The sequence below is a fragment of the Elaeis guineensis genome, chromosome 1, assembly GCF_000442705.2.
Source record: "Elaeis guineensis isolate ETL-2024a chromosome 1, EG11, whole genome shotgun sequence".
NCBI classification, from domain to species: Eukaryota; Viridiplantae; Streptophyta; class Magnoliopsida; order Arecales; family Arecaceae; genus Elaeis; species Elaeis guineensis.
Window position 1 is genome coordinate 145,856,829 of NC_025993.2, and position 17,772 is coordinate 145,874,600.

General features: G+C 37.9%; 1 protein-coding gene across 1 annotated transcript; it reads left to right on the forward strand.

Moving 5' to 3' along the window:
* The first annotated feature begins 4,793 nt into the window (after positions 1–4,793).
* LOC105038946 (sodium/hydrogen exchanger 4) lies at positions 4,794–17,772 on the forward strand. Its single transcript, XM_010914881.3, is given in 15 exon segments — positions 4,794–5,097; positions 8,145–8,263; positions 8,359–8,456; positions 9,624–9,683; positions 9,837–9,883; positions 9,977–10,171; positions 10,499–10,545; positions 10,634–10,700; positions 11,086–11,186; positions 12,795–12,896; positions 14,044–14,156; positions 14,159–14,181; positions 14,341–14,403; positions 14,529–14,612; positions 17,237–17,772. Coding segments are annotated over 15 exon segments (1,551 nt in total). The 5' UTR covers positions 4,794–4,926; the 3' UTR covers positions 17,498–17,772.

Here is a 17,772-nt window from a genome sequence, read left to right on the forward strand (position 1 = left end):
TAGTGGTAGCTCGAAAAACTGCTGTCCCAACTATGCAAGATTCAATCGACAACCCTTGAGTTTATCAGGAGGTGGGACGATACTTAGAAGTCAAAGCAGACCTGACACCAGTCCTAGCATATGCTACCTATCACTGGAAGACCATCAACTGATAAATCCAACTAAATATTGACAACCTCCAGAGTGATAGTGCACTCACTAAGTGACAAGTGAAATGTATGAGTCTCTGGATGCCACCGCTCTACGAACATGGTGATCAAATGCCAATCTAGCGAGATAAATTCCACATGGCTAAGCTCGTAAAAATCCATCTACTGTAAAAGTGAAACTATCTGTATATCCAACTGGGTCGAGCGAGTAAAGACTAGCTCTCGTCGTCAATATGGAAGAAAAGAATGCTCCTGTAAACATGAAAAGAAGATAACTCAAATCACTGAGTCTTTAAATACATGCAAATTACTTATATTCACTAATTTATATAATATAAATGCATACCTGTCTATTCCAGATGGCGAAAGATTGATGAGATGCCTGAGCATATAATATCGTCTGATCTACCGGCCCTGGCTCCATTTGCACAATACTGTAGAAGACATTTATAGAAACAGATTTTGGATACTGAATCAAATAAATACATATTTGATACTCTATCAAAGAAATATATATTTGCAACAAGTCAGAACAAAAGTAATATCACGTTACAACTGATAATAATACAAAGTTTAATACATATTTAAAAAAAAATTCATTCTCTGGTTCTCGGACATGTCCATCTGCTATGTCCTACTTCGTCATAATTTTGGCACGTAGTTCTGTTTCCAACTTTCGTCCAATCCATTTCACTCTTGAGTCTAGAGGATCATGGCCTTTCCTTTTGTTGCAACCATTCTTTTTGTGGTATAATGGTGATACCACTTGTTTGTTGTGCCCAATAAGTTGTATGCGGGATGGGTTAAAATTGATGATTGTAACTATGATGATACTCTTCTAGTGTGTAATACCGATCGACATATCACCAAAAATCAATTGATGTATATGCACAGACAGCCATCACATGAGAATATGGCCGATGATAATATTGTCATTTCTGATACATACATGTACGCTCAGATTATCATACTATCTGCATGCATATTAGCTTATTAGATCGAAAAGCTATTTTTTATTTGTAATATGTAATAACTTAAACGTATTGATCCGACTAAAATCTACCATCACCTGAGTATTATTGTCTTTATTGTTATACGGCCCACAGAATGCTATTTGCACTTGAAATACTCTGCTTGCTCTATCGAATCTTGTGATATTATGAGATGTTACTTTGATTGATTGACAATCACATAAGTTGTAGCAAATGGAACAAATCTTTTACCTCTAGTTAATGCTTCATCTACTTGGGCACATCGACCATCAAAATATGATACAAGTTGAAAAAACGTCAGTTACACCAATGAAATTACTGACAGGAAGCATGCATTTTTTAGTACATCATTAAAATATTCAGATAAATTAGTGGTTATCATTCCAAATCTCCGACCACCATTATGTGCATGAGATCATTTCTCTATGAAAATTTTATTCAACCATTGAATAGCTTCCAAATTCATCTTTTTAACCTCGGTCATACATTTATTGAACTTCCTAAGTTGTGTTTGCATTTCGGTTAGTTTCACCAAATCTCTGAGTCTGGAGTTCTGAAACCAAGCATTGAAGTTACTCGCTATATGGCATAAGCAATAAACATGATGTGCATCTGATGGTTGCCAGTCGAAATGTTCATTCTGCAAAGCCGACAATATATCTGAATGCTGATCTGAATAAGACATATACCATGACATGATGTAATACAACATCTAAGACAAGCCAAGAACCAGCCCCATATATCAGTAGACTCCTCATCTACTATAGCAAAGGCAAGTGAAAATATTTGGTTGTTTTCATCAATAGCTGTTGCAATCATTAGCTTCTCCAATATTTTTTATACATAAATATAGCATCGATACTGATAATCGGTCTACAATATTTGAAGCCTTCAATTGATGGTGCAAATATCCAAAAAACATGATCAAATGCAGCCAATGGAGGATAACTGGTGGAAGTGTTGATGAACTTCACCCAAGAGTCAGGATTAAATTTCTATACAGCATGCAACCATTTTGGCAATAAGTAATAAGATTTAGCCTAGTCTCCATATGTCAATGCCATTGCTTTTTGCTTCACCTCCTATAATTTTTTATAACTAACAGTGTACTTGAATCTATTTTTAATAATTGCACCGATGCTGGTAATAGAAATTGTGGGCATTTCTTTTATAACATCCCAAATTTTATTGGTAATAAAGTTCGAATCAAGACCAAAATGATCCTGAGAAAGTATAACCGAAATACATGTATGTGGACGATATACCTTGTGATTTCAAAGTAATCGTATTGCATAACGGCTCGAAGCATCCAATTCCATTCTGACTCTCTATTTTTGTATTTTATCATCCAAAGCTTTAGCTCCAACTCGACAACCATAAATTCATAATACCTCTCAATATGATATAATTTTACTGCAGTTTGCAGTTCTACCTTATCTACAAAATGAAGCTCTTTTGACAACTCCACATCTCTTTCTCAGCTAGTACACCATACCTCTAATCCAGAAGATATTGATACATTAGCTGCCATCCATCAATTGATCTAAATATTTCAGAAGGAGCTTCAAATATCCCTAAATTTGGGTGCTTTTCCAAAGGTGGGCATCCTATATCAGTAGACGTACCGATTTGCTGAGCATAGAAGTCCATCTCATCTCCACTTCATATGTCATCTTCCTCAAATAGCCGATTATCTATGTGCACCATATCATCGACAGGTGTGTAAATTGATGATTGTCTGATAGTGACATCTGCCACATCAAGATCCACTATAGAAAATCGATCCTCTGCATATCTGAAACTTTGAGTCTCTGGTACATAGTCAGTGCTTTGAGTTATTCTAGATAGACTGATCTGTTCAGTGCCTTGAACTATTCTTATATCCTTATCAGCTACTTTATATTCATCCTGTTCAGCTTCAATAGGCTGCACTTCTAGATACAACTCCACAACCGATAAATATGGGTACAAACTAACCGTTGAAAAGATTATTTCAATATCTTCATCTTCACTAATCGGAACCGGTTTATACTTTAATAATGTCGGTTGTACAATCTGTGGATATCTATATATTATCGTGAGTCTATTCTTGCTTCTGTCTATATGAAAGATTGCATACTTTATTCTCCAACTCCTCAAATTTAATTCCAGATTTAATTCTAATTGTCTTTTGAGGATAACAACTATTGCATTCAATGCTATTTGGCCCATAAACTATAGAACCATTTATGTAGCATAAAGTCATGATATTTTCTTCCATCACTATATATATAACAAATACAGTAATTTTAGCATGCTCTGTATAAAATTACCAATAAAATGCAAAATAAAATAAACTACATAGCTCAAGGTCAGAAATTAAAATAAAATCTTCTAATAACAATTCATTTGAACAAATTATGTGACTCAACAATTTTTTACAATATTATAAAATTTTACATATTTAGAAAAATTTTTATAATTATTAATTTTATTTTATTTTATTTTTACTTGTAACAAACTAAACAATTAGTATACAATTAAAAAAATAAATAATAATGTAAAAAAAATTTTACCAGAGGGGGGATGATGGAAACCATTGATGATCGGACCGACGAAAGACAATCGAGCTCGAGATCCAATAAAGAGAGCAGCCGAAGATAGAGAGCAACCTGGTGATTGAAAGATGACCAGAGAGATAAAAAAGCGGGGGTGTAGGGGAGGGGGTGAGGGGGATCCCACAGTAAGAGAGAAGGGGAGCAGCGTGGGGACCGACTGAGGTCGGGGGGAATGGGGTGGTGGTGGGGGGTCGGGGGCCGCGATCCAAGTGTCTGAAAGAATGGGAGGGGAGGGGGTGGGGCTGGGGGGTGCAATCTGACGGTCTGAGAGAGGGGGACCAGAGTAGGGACCGTGGAGGGGGGAGGGGAGGCCGGGGGGCGCAATCCGAGGGTTGGATATAAAGGCAGCCGGCAGGGATTGTGGAGGGGGGTGGGGCTCAGGAGGCGCAATCCGACAGTGGGACAAAGGGGTAGCTGGAGGGGTTGATGCAGGTGTGATCGGAATGTTGAGGGGAGGGGAGCAGCGCGGGACAACGTGGGGGCGGGGGGATTAGAAAGACAGAAGAAAGGGGTGCAAAAAGGGTCGGGGTGGGGTAGGACGAAGAAAACATAGCTTGGGGCCATAAATTTTTAATTTCAAATTTAAAAAAATAATTCGTAGACTGAAGCTACGAATTTTTGAATTCGTAGGTTGAACTTACGAATTCATTGCTAATTCATAGCTTCAACCAATGAATTTAAATATCAAAATTCATGCTATATTTTCATGTAGACTCAAAATTTGTGGATTCAATTCATGAATTTATTTTATGTATGAATCTATGAATTTATCATACGTGGTCTTGAACGATAATTTTAAAAATAATTTATGAATCATAATATTTTGAAAATATTTTATTAAAAAAATATTATTGAAAAAAAAAATTCAAGATCCATGGCAAAACGAGCTTTAGCATTGAATGCACGCTACAGAGAGCCAACCATGATCTGTCAAATCAGCAAACATCATAGTAAATTGGGTTGGCCAATAATGTCCCATCACGTGGCACTCTGGAGAGAAGCCATCTCATAACAGAAATGAAACGTGGCACCCGTCTTTCTCGCTGCCGCCGTGCCTCATACCCGAAACCTCTTCCCCTCCCCGCCAAAACTCTCCGCCCTTCCTTCCCGTCGACCCCTCGAGAAGAAACCCTATTTTCTCGGTGCCAAACAAAAGAATAATTGTATGGTCCGATCTCGATCTCGAAAATGGTGTTGTCTGATTTCCTCTCCGCTGCCGTGATGTTCTCCAATGAAGCCGATCACGACCGCGTCGTCTCAATCTCGGTGTACGCCGCCGTGCTCTGCCTCTGCATCGTCGTCGGGCACTTGCTCGGAGAGAATCGATGGGTTAACGAGGCCATCACTGCCATGCTAATCGTAAGCCTTGATTTCAACACTGAACACCCATTAAATGATGCTAAGTGTGATTGAATAGATGAAAGAGTTGAAAAAGGAGTTTTTTGATCGAAAGAAGGAAAGAAAGAGGCCAGCACTTGGAAATAAGGTCAAATAAGGTTGTTTATCTGGGTGCATGCATTTGTTCTGAAATGATACTTAGTGTTTGTCCTTCATGAATCTTTGATATCTGACAATGGATTCGATTTAATGCTTTCTTTCAAACATTTAGACCCACTGAAATGCCGGAATCCGTTATTTTGCTTCATTGAAGAACATTTTTTGTATCGGATATTTAGGTTCATATGAGATCAAGCGTCGATGCGCCAGTTCATAATCTGTGTCGGGCATACCATACCGAACAGTCGGAGAGTAGGTACTTGGTACGCCACTTACTAGCATATTGTCTCAATACATGGTAGGCGGTGTCACATTTGTTGCGCCGGCACCCAATACTATTCCATGTCTCAGCGCAGAAGATTACAGATCAGTACCATTCTTTATTGATCCCAATATGGTGCAAGTACCAGTGTTTCAACCCTTGTATGAGATCATACTCTCAAAACTATTGTTCCTTTTTTCCCTCTTTTTTCTAAAAAAAAAAGTTAAGCCTGAGTGCATGGTATGAAGTTTATGCTTGATCTGACAAACTATTGCCATCTATGATTCTATTTTGTAGAAGACTATGATTTGTTTAAGGGCTTTTGGTAAATGATAAGTGGTAGTCAGACATGATTGCTAGACTTTTATTTTTTTTTTATTTTTTTATTTTTTTTATTTTTGATTGCACGTGATTGCTAGACTTGTGCTTGATTTTGTCAATTTGGTTCAAGTGCGAGGGGTGAATGTCAAATCCCTCATCATGGAGATTTCTTGTTTTTCTAGTTAGAATAAAGGCCTCTGTTTTTAAGTTACAGAATAAAAGTTCTTCTTTTGATGCAAAAAAATGGAGTAAAGGTTCAGAGGGGTTCAATTTTGGGCTTGATGATAGCTATTCCAGTAGAGAAAATGTAAGGATTATTGATGCGAATATGACAGTGTTCAGTATGACTTCATATTGGAGGTTATCGATTCGGGGTTGTGTTTAGTTTGTGTAAAACTCAGAACAATTGCTTATCATCAATTCTGACTTCAGGTGGGGAATGTGTTTAGATGACTGAGCCAAAGAAGTTTCTTTCTTTTAATCTCTCAAGTACTTTTGTGGGCCAGAGAATGTTAAGGAAATATGACAAAATAATGATGAACCATACAGGTATGTACTTCTTTACAAGCTGTTGTTTTTGACCAGTTGCTTTTGATACTTAAGGATAATAATAATAAAAAAATGGGGGCCTGATGAAGAGAGCCATAAATTACACTTGGGTAATTATGCCACTATTTTGGCTGCTAAGGATCTACATAGAAAAGGATATTAGATAATTTTTTTCTCAGATTCTATCAGAGAAACATACATATGGAACAGGGAGAGATAATAAAAAAAAATGTTCCTTGTAATTTCTAAACCTATTTCTTTCAGCATCAAATAAGCGAGACTCCAGGGCTATTTAGAAAATTCAGTGGGGTGCATAAGCCTTTACATCAGGAAATATGAGGAAAGAAAACTCATTTTCTAAGTAGGTGAGTTAGCAAAGCTTGAATTGGAAGCTTCTGAACTTTGATATGACAGAAGACAATGGAAGGTGCAAAGATGGCGCCACAGTCAACCACGTTTTTGGTGCTGCAAGTGAAATGCCCATAGCCTGGGCTGAAGCTACATTTTTTTTTTGTGCAGTCATTAAGATTGTTGATTTCGTGGCTTTAACCTTAAGTTTGTCTTGGCATAGAGGAGAAACTTTATGATTCCTGGAGTTGTTGTTTTCTTCCAGAGCTCATTAAATGAAGATTTCCATTCAGAAACTAGCCGTACACAATTTTGGTTTTTTATTATTTAGTTCTTACAGTTCCCATCTTGTTGGAAACTTGAAGTCAGTTTGTTGATATGCATATATTGTTATACGTCCTGTTGTTCTTCATTGTTCATGTGTTGGAGCTATTGGTTGCAGAACTAGATATGACACTGTAAAATTATCATATAAACAGTGATGACTAAGAAAAGCTATAAATATTGACAGAAAGTTCTGTAGCATTTCATCCCACGACATAGTACTTTCTGAAGTCTAGAGATGTGCAGTCTGTTTATATTGATAAGGGAATCCAAGAATCAACATCCAGAGATCCAAAACATGGGGTTCCTTAATATGACAATTAAATTGAGCTAAAACAAAGTTGCTTCGAATGCTGTTTTAAGAATCAAACAGAAATTGTTAGATGGGTTCACATCATGCTTTTTCAGAGCAGAAATTTTGAAATAAAATCCTGACGCATGGGAATGGATTCAAGCTGCTCACCAAGTCTGAATCAGATTTTCCCAGGAGGCTCTACCTTGGTGCTTGGACTATAAACCACAACAATGTATTCATTAACTGAACAATTCCTCATCAAGGGCATTGTTGTGTTCAGCTACATGGAGCAGAAATGCTGCTGTGTTCTCATCATTAGTAGCTGTGGATTGGCTGATTGGTTTATTAGGAGGGCCTTATTGGAGAAAGGGAAGCTGAACCCAGTATTTTGCGGTTAAAGGGGGATAGTGCAAGTATCTGAACAGATGTCCTTTCTAGAGGGTAAGCCACATTAATGTCAGGAGAAAATTCGCAGCAGTCCTTGAAATTTTGAGACAGGTAAGCAATCTAGAGAGAAAAAAAAGCGAATGCTAGAATCCAGGAAATGGCTTTAGTTCAATGTTAGAGGATGCATTCGTGATGTTTCCTTGTTATAGAACTGACAAACAAGCATTAGGTTATTTTTACCAGTGATTGCAGTATGGATGAAAGACTTTATGAAAGTGTTAGCCGATCTTCATGCTTATTGGAGGGACAGTTATCCTTCTTATTTCGTCCAGATGTTGGATGTAATTTTATATTTGAATTTTTTTGATAATATTTCTTACTTAAAACGGCTTAAAATGTCTTATGTTACTTTTGTCTATATAGGGATGCATCATTGGAACTATTATATTGTTTTCAAGCAAAGGCAAAAGTTCTCACATTCTAAGATTTGATGAGGAACTATTCTTTATATACCTTCTTCCACCGATAATTTTCAATGCTGGGTAAGAGCATCAACTTTATATTATGCTCATCATTTGATTACGTAATTATACTAGGTGTTTTGCTGACTCCACAAAACTGGCATTCCTCACTCCAGATTTCAGGTTAAGAAGAAACAGTTCTTTCATAACTTTCTGACCATAATGTTGTTTGGAGTAGTTGGTGTTTTCATATCATTTGCCATCATATCAGCTGGTAATTTTCACACCTCAGATGTTGGAATTTTCTAACTGATTGCTTGAAAGACTAGGCTTGTTATGGATTATTACTTATTAAAAAAGACATACTATATTAGTTCTCAAGACATGCTTGCAAGTAACACATAAACATGTACTTTATTATTTATATTAACCATGGGGATGCCTAAGAACGTCTCTCTACGATGCCCAATGTAGACACATATTACTATAGATGAGGCCACCAATGTGATAATAATGGTGATCTAGAATTTCCGATGGAAAAAGAGAAAAAGAAAAAGTCTGGATAAACAAGTACTTAAGCTGCTTTTTCTTCACGTGGTTGATAGCCTCCTTCCCTATTTTATGCAAGAGGGTTTGCAAAACAACACCTTGAGCAATTGATTTAGTTAAGCTTTATAAGTCTCTGGTAGAATGGCTTTCTCAATATTAGGTGTTAATAAGGATGTCTTCTATCCAGTTGAGGATAAGCTTGTCTTCTTGTTTTCACAATTGCTTCTACCAATCAATAGCCCTTTGCTTGATATCTATTGGATTGATTTCTTCGCTCCATTCTTGTATGGAGATTCATGTATGACTGCATCTTAGCTTTTTGTATATTCTAAGTTCTTATTCTCTTAAGAGGGCTTTCTTGTTCATGGTTTGAGAAATTATGTAAACTTGATAGTTGCCTCCTGATTGCACTACATAGTAAATGAAGTGAGGTTGGAGATGATGATTGGGAACCTTTGATCATACTAAAGTGAAATGTCCGGGCCTCCAAGAAATGTCTGTAGACATACTAACTTGCATGTGTATTTTATTCTGTTTCCAAAACCTGTTATTTGTTCTACGACAATGTAAAATAGTCACAAACACGAGCTAAATGTAGAAAGCAGATATGAGGAAGCTTTTCGGCCACATGAAAGCTGTTACATATAAATGGTTATTTTTGATCTTATCTTTTAGTTGTTTTTGTCATGCATCTAGATAAGCGAGGTTATTAATTCTTGTTCAATTTATCTATTTGCTATTTTTTCTTCTGGCTTTATTTGACTTAAAGGGTTTTAGTAATCTAATTCTGTTTCTGTCTTTCTGACCTTAGGATCAAGCCCTTCCTGCTGATATGTTTTTACGTATGTTTTGTAGAATCTTCTCCTGATTGATGTGTTTCTTGTGAAATTAGGTAGCTGGTGGCTTTTTACACAGATTGGTTTCAGTGGTCTCAATGCACGGGATTATCTAGGTTTGGTTGCTTTCTCTGTCTGACTTGATTATTTTTTATGTCATGCAATTACATCTAGGAGATTAGTCTTTAAATGGGATTGATGTTCTTTTGTTGTGATTGAGCTCATGGAATTATGTTAAATTAATCTTATGTTCTTATATTTTCATCCAGCTCTTGGAACAATATTTGCTTCAACAGATACTGTCTGTACACTGCAGGTTGGTTAGATTTTGCATTATCTACCAGCTTTTCTTCAAATTGCCGACTAGCTATTGTAGTGATATCCTGAACTTCTGGTATTTTAAGTGTAGGTTCTTCATCAAGATGAGAACCCTCGTCTGCATAGCTTGGTTTTTGGGGAAGGAGTTGTAAATGATGCTACATCTGTTGTTCTCTTTAATGCAATCCAAAAGATGGATGTTTCTAAATTAGAAGGCCGGGCAGCAGTTAGTGTTATTGGAGATTTTCTGTACTTATTTTCAACCAGCACTATCCTGGGGATTGTTGTAAGATTCTTTTTTTTTTCATTTAATGAGTGATCGTTTAAAAGTTTAGATATCTAATAGCATGTTGAAATAATTTTTCAAAAAAAATTGGCAATATATTCATTAGGGTCCCCTTGAGCTTTTTAGTGCAAATCATGTACTATGTTTTTTTCCCCTATTACCTGCAAGCATATAGCATAGCATTTTGGCTTCTTGTATGCCTTATTGCATAGCAGCATGTTGATTAAGGATTTTTCTTTATTTCATTTTTCTTTAGTTTGACATTCTTGAGCTCATATTATTTGTGTACTTTTGGGTTCATTTTCACTGTTTGTTGTCTTCTTCTAGACTGGGCTTTTGACTGCTTATGCTCTTAAAACCCTATATTTTGGTAGGTAAGTGGTTTAAGATAAGCCAACAGAAAGGACAAACTTTCGTTGTACTTTTGATTGACCCTTCTATGCTGACATTCTTATTTTACAGGCATTCAACTGATCGTGAAATTGCTATGATGGCCCTGATGGCATATCTGTCCTACATTCTGGCAGAGGTGAGGATAGAAATAATATTCTTTGTTCTTTTTTTTTTTTTTTTTGGTTTTGAATTGCTGCTTTACTTCTACTCAAAAGAAAAAAAAAAGTTGCTTCCTGTTTTTGGTTGATATGCATGTAACTTTTATGATTTTCAATAAAAAATGCTAGGAATTCTATTTACTTGTAGTCTCGTAGAAACATGGCTCCCCTGTTGTGCTCTCTTTATTGGTGTTATAGTTTCAATCCAAGTGGAGCTTAGCATTAAAAAGCTTTTCCCATTATGTTTAATTGCACCTATTCTAAACTTTTCCTGGCTGATAAACATGTGATTGTGCCTATTATCTGACTGTAATATGAACTATGCATGGCATATATAACTCATATCTTCATTTGCCTGTGCAGTTGTTACAGTTGAGTGGGATCCTGACAGTTTTTTTTTGTGGGATTGTCATGTCACATTATGCATGGCATAATGTAAGTGATAACTCGAGAACCACAACAAGGTAGTTTTTGACGATCTATCCATGGAGATGGTTTAGAATGTACTGGTACTGGAATTCTTATATTTTTGCTTACAAATAAAGGTTCTTCAGTTTTTTCACTAGTGTTATACATCTAATTCTGTATAATTTCTGATTGGTTAGACAGTTTCACCATTTTTTAATCTGAATTTGCCAATTCACTAACTAATAAATTTTAAATTTTCTGTGTAATATCTTGACCGGATATCCTCACAAAATTGGGTGAGATCTGCTGAAGCAGTAGCCTTAACCGCATGTGTATAACTGGAAGCCTGAATGTTGTTCCTGTCCCTATCAGGGAAGATGCGGGGAAAAAAGATATCCTCACAAAATTTGGTCCAGAAGATTCATTATGTTATAAAAAAGTAATGACCATTAAGCTTGATTATTAAGATCGGATTGCTGAAGTTTGAAGCACTTTCAGGAACTTCTATGACAATGATTGCCTCAGCAAATATTTATTGGCAATTGGAGTTGTGAATTTCAATACCTGCGGTATTATGGAGGAAGATTTGTATAAAAAATAAAGCATAGGACCTGTACAAGAACTAGCTTCTTCACTACAAGATTTATGACTTGCAAACAATTGCCAACTTGAATTCTGCAGATAATGTAATGAGTGGTGGCAAAATGTGGTGAAGCCTTGCCCAATGCCTTTGCATTTGCATCTAAAGTCCCCTTGCTATAGGCACCAAGATTTTATGTCCTGATAGGATGGGGGGCATCCTGGCCGTCTTGTCCTATTTTTATAAGAAAATGGGACCGAGACGGATTTGGGAGTTCAAAACCCATGCACGTGGGGAGAGAAGAAGAAAGAAAAAAGAAGGAAAGGAAGGAACAATAAAAAAAATGAAAAAATGAAAGAAAAGAAGAAGAAAAATGAAAAAAAAAAAAAGTAAGGAAGGAGTAGCAAAGAAAGGAAAGAAAGAAAGGTAAAGGAAAAGAAAGAAAAGAAGGAAGAAAGAAAAAAAAAAAAAAGAAAGAAAGAAAGGAAAAAGAAGGGGAAAAAGATGGAGAATATCTACCAGGATGCATGATCGAGACTGCTCTCAGGACAAAGATGGGATAGTAGGGTATTCTGTTCCATGTAGAAATCGGGGCATCTTTATCCCATGGGATTTAAAATCTTGGTAGGTGCAAAGGTTCACTGATTGTAATGACTTGCAATTGCAATTATACTGAGAAATAGAAATCAGTTCCACTCAAATCCATAAAATATCAAAAGATTCTGCATAGTTTATCATATATTATGAAGAGGGTAGTTAATGAGATTTAACATACAAATTGACTTAACGTATGCCTTTAAGATCTTAATACATATTATGATAATAGCATGTGTTCAGTTGATTTATTAATTACTTGTTAGATTTATATGACATTTCATCAGCTTTAATTGTGGTTCTTGCTAAGATTGTTCATATCTAATTTACTCCTTGATTTTGCAAGGGCTTTTGGTAATATGTGAAGTAAGGCTTCTGCTCTTTAGGAGATTGATAATACCTCTTATGTCTTCAAAATATGTAATGTATAGTGTATACTTGTTGCTAGTGTTATTTTCTCTTCAATATGAGTCTAATTGTTTTTTATCAGGCATGTTTTTGCGACATTGTCATTCATGGCAGAAACATTCATTTTTCTTTATGTGGGGATGGATGCTCTGGACATTGAGAAGTGGAAGACAACCAAGACAAGGTGGTTACTGGTTAGCTACATAATTTATATATCAGATGTCTTGATAGCACTAGTGAGAGATTGTCAGTCAGATGAATTCTCTTCTGTAACGAGACATGCCATTAAGCCCTTAACATACAACTGCTAAAGATGACTCCCTTTTCCCTTTTTCCTCCATTAGCACACTGTGTTTGATCAAACATCTTTGATATTGTTGCTTGTCAACAAACTGAGCTGAATTGCACTAGTCAATTGTCAAACATGTCTTAGAGGAAGGTTAAACTATGATTTGGCATTTCCGTGTATCTCTATTTTATCAGTGCCTTGCAGACTTCCATATCATATTAATTTAGTCTATTGATGACCATCCATTCGAAAAACCTTTGTCTCCAATAGGAAACAAAGCAAAGAAAAGCAAACTGGCATAACTGAACTACTCAGGCATAACCATACTACCCAGTTGACACACATACAACCTCTACACTCTTTAAAAGGAGAAAAGTGGACAAATTCATTCAAACTAGAGATCCTGATCTTATTTAAACATTGTTGTTATGGAAGAAAATGTAGGAATTATATTTGAGAATATACATTGAGAAATCACTGCCTTTTCCAATATTCATTTTAGCTTTTTTAAATATATATATATTTTTAAGAGAAATGCACTAAGTCTATTCTTTTGCTACTTTTCTATAGCTTATTTCTCCTTAAATGGTTATGAGGCACAACCAAGGATAAATGCGGGATATTTAAACCTGCAATGTAAGCATGTCATGTGGCATGATCACATCTGACTGGTTAGCTGATGTTTAGTCAGATGGGCTTTCACTACTCTGGCTGCTTCATAGCGAAAGTAGACAAAAATTGGGTCACATTATACTTCAGATCATATTGGTTTACTAATTTGAACTGGTTTATATTTCAAGGCCAGCATCTCTCATTTACTCTTCAAATTTGTTTGTCGATTGCTGGACAACCTTTGTAACTTCACTCATTACCAGCAAATGTAATTCTGCTTTATATCTGGTTTGTTTCTTATGAAACTAGCTATTTATATTCAGGAATGTGTACAAAAGATTTAAGCTATTTACCACCTGGGAATGTAAAACTCTTGAAATACTCAATGATATTTCATTTTTCAGTCTGAAGAATTATGTTATTTTGGCAGCTGGAAGACATCCTTCGGCATCTATGGCATCATCTTGTTTCTTGTTATGGTGGGGCGCGCTGCTTTTGTATTTCCTCTCTCTATTTTATCCAACCATATAAGCTCAAGTTCGAAGGGTCAATTACGTACAAGCACCAGGTTGCATCTCCTCTGCCCTTTATTTTCCATCTGTTGTATCAGTTTCTAGGTTACCTGGAAATGATGAATTAGCTAATAGTTCTCTGTTCATCTTTACTGTAAAACTAACCATATTCATTCTTACAAGGCCACTTGCTGCAACATTTTTCATGTTAGCAGGTTATAATCTGGTGGGCTGGTCTAATGAGGGGTGCTGTTTCTGTTGCACTGGCATTTAGTCAGGTGGTTGCCATTGATTATAAAATTAAATAGGCACTACAACGTGATATCCTTAAACATGATATAAACATTTTTCAGCAATGTATTTTTGTGCTAACAATTTATCTATTTACTTCGTCATTCCGCAGTTCACTGTATATGGTGTTACATGGGATCCTGCTCATGCAACAATGATCACCAGCACTGTCGTTGTCGTAGTTTTCAGCACTCTGGTATGTTAAATATAACTACAATGTCTCTTTTTGCCATACATGAAATATTACCTCTATAGAGGTGACTGTCTAAATGTTTATGTTATAACTTTTTAACATATCTGGTCTCTGATTATCGCCATGATTTTTTGCTATTTTTCTTCATATCCTTTAGCATCTTACATAACGAACATTTGAACTGGGGCAATTTTGTCTGAAAAGGTTCTCTTTTGGTTGGAGCAGCCAATGTCATCAAAGTGTCCTTGGTTATATGACTGCTACCCTTTCATTACTGCTATTTATATAACCTATGAGTTGATATTGACTGACTGAAATCCATCAACAGATTTAAATGTCCATCCACAAGTTTAATCTAAATGAAAGCATGTATCCTGTTTTATCCCACCTTTGAAAAACCATGGATTGAGGAGAGGCACTTGGCCTCTCCCTTGACCGGCAGGAATGCAAGCATGTTGGGCTGCATCCCAAACCTAATTCAATTTGTCAAAATTTTGAATAAGCCTAATCCATTTCCATTTGGGTCAGATTGGATCTGATCTAACAATTATAATATTTTTATTAATTTATTGGGTTTGGGATAAGGCATATTTCAAACACAAACCATATATAACATGTTTAAAGTGGTTATTTAGTTATATCCTGTTGGGATATACCGACCGGTCGCTCTCGCGCCGACTCACCGTCGGACCTGCCTAATCGACGTCCGACTCTATCGACTGCACTGACCGACACCGTCCGACCGAAGGAATATCAGTCGGGAAGATCCTTCCCGACTGGCCGAACGACGTGGCCCGACCCCCGACTTTGGCAACACGTCAGACTGGCCATCGGGGGTGGTGATCGATATCCGATCCCCGCAATGCGCCGCTCCAGCCGACGGTGTCCCTGGGTTTTCACCCGACATCCCACAATCAAATGCCGACGTATGGTCGGTCGGCTTCCTCAAATACCGTACGACTACTGAGGGCCGCCGTCTTGACAGAGGCATGCGGCATGGCCGTCCTGGGATATCGTCCTACCCTAGACATGGGTCAACCCTAGTGATTTGACAGCCCCACGATGATTGGACAGCCCCACGGCGACTCTGACAACCTCCAACGATTTGACAACTTTCCCATTGTCTGCGCCATTAATGACGGCACCATGCCGCGCTCTACTATAAAACAGGAAAGGCAACAGTGCTGGAGGAGGTTCCTTCGAAACCCTTGGGCTTACTCTCCCCCCCTCTCTCTCTCGCTGAGCTCCTTGATTCTTTTCTACTGTTGCCTAGTCTCCTCTCTGACTTGACCGTCGGAGGGTCCCCGCCGGAGTCATCTCCGGTCAGTGTGGACTTCTTTTGCAGACGCTCGTTTCCCGGCAACCAGGCGACGAGGGGATTGGCCGCAACAGGTTTTGACGCGCCAGGAAGGGGGCATCCGCCCCCTGTCCTCACATGCACCCTCCAGAGTGGGGGGCATGTTGTGGGCAGGCTGTGGGGGGACCTCTCTTAATAGTCCCACATCGGGCAACTCTGGTGGTGCATGTGCTTAAGAAGGATACGAGTACACCTTCCCTCATGAGGTGCCTTTTGCCCAAAGGGCAAAGGACAAAATCGTGAGGCCGTCTGCGTGACGCTGGATCGGGGGGCACGATCCCCGATGGGGCCCAATCAGGGGCTCCAGGGACAACCCCCGATGGGGACCACGGGGCACGCTCCCCGTCCGGACCTAGCCGAAGCGAACAATACTTCGTGGGGCAGAACGTGCGGTCTCCGACGACCTGCTTGACATGTGCGCACAACATATCCTAAACGTAAGTAGTTTTCGTAGGCAAAAAAATTCTTCTCATTTTGGTTTACTTTCAGTCAATACAAGCAAAAACACCTATAATGATCATAAAAATAACTGATAAATATTATCCCAACTGTTTGCTGTCTGCACCAAATCTCCCTTGTATTATATTCTTTCATGGGATGGTACCTTTGTCAGCTTAAATCCCTTTTTCCCCCCGATGGTTTCCATCCTGACTGTCATGTAAGTTCTCCCGTCATTTTCTTTCACCCTTAAACATAATGAAGCCACTTTCCTACATTAGGGCCGACTAGGACATTCATTTGCCAGTTTTTGTATCCAGAGCTTGTCACGTGAACTCACGTTCATGCCGGTTGTTTTAAATCCTGTTTTTTCTTGCACCATCCCTGGCTTTATCAGACAAGCAGGCCCCAAGTATCTTTTTCTTTTTCTTTGATTGAAGTGAGGCCTGAAGGCATAGATTAAGTAAAACCAAATAGCCATGCAAGTCTTCCTGAATGATGAGTTGAAGGGTCATTGTTAGCTGCTCAAATTCATGCCATGGAGTGGACCGAGAAGATGAAAGAAACCATTGTTTGTTTAGGGAACTGAACTGAAAGTTTAGTGATTGCTAGAGACTTTCTGACTGTTGATGAACTTATGAAGGCAGCATCAGCCTCCTGCAACAAACCAGTGTTTACAAATGACTACTCTTTGAAGTTGGATAGCAGCGTTTCTTGCATAGACAAGCTCTTTGATTTTGCTTCCTGCAGTTGATTAATTTGGTTTTTTTCGGCATCCTTTTTATTTGTTTTTGTCGTAGATCATATAGTTAAAGTGCTGCATGCCTTTCAGGTGTTTGGTTGTCTGACAAAACCGCTCATAGGCATCCTGCTACCTCATCGTGCACGAGAAAATAACCGGCCAGACAATGACTCCACAAATGATGATGTCACCCTCCCCTTGCTCTCGCTTGAAGGTTCTGCTTCCACTGCTATTCTCCAAGCCAAGGACAGGTTATCACTGCTGCTTGAAAGGCCTGTCCACACCATACATGCCTACTGGAGGAGATTTGATGACACGTATATGAGGCCAGTTTTCGGTGGACCAATTTAACCTATGGACGAGATAAAATTGTAAATCCCTTAGTTCTAGTTCTGGACTCCCATACCGGACAATATGGCACTTTTGGGCTACATCAAGACCGGAATTAGTGGGACAGGTTTGCAGCATTTTGAGCAGGTGTTTACTTTATACGCATGTCTTTAGACCATGGCTGACAGGTTATGATACCTATGAACCTGTTGCATTCTGCAATCAACTGCAACATGGGATGTCTCTCTTGTTTAGAAGTTGATTTATCAAGTAGAAAAGCGCTATATTGCAAATTA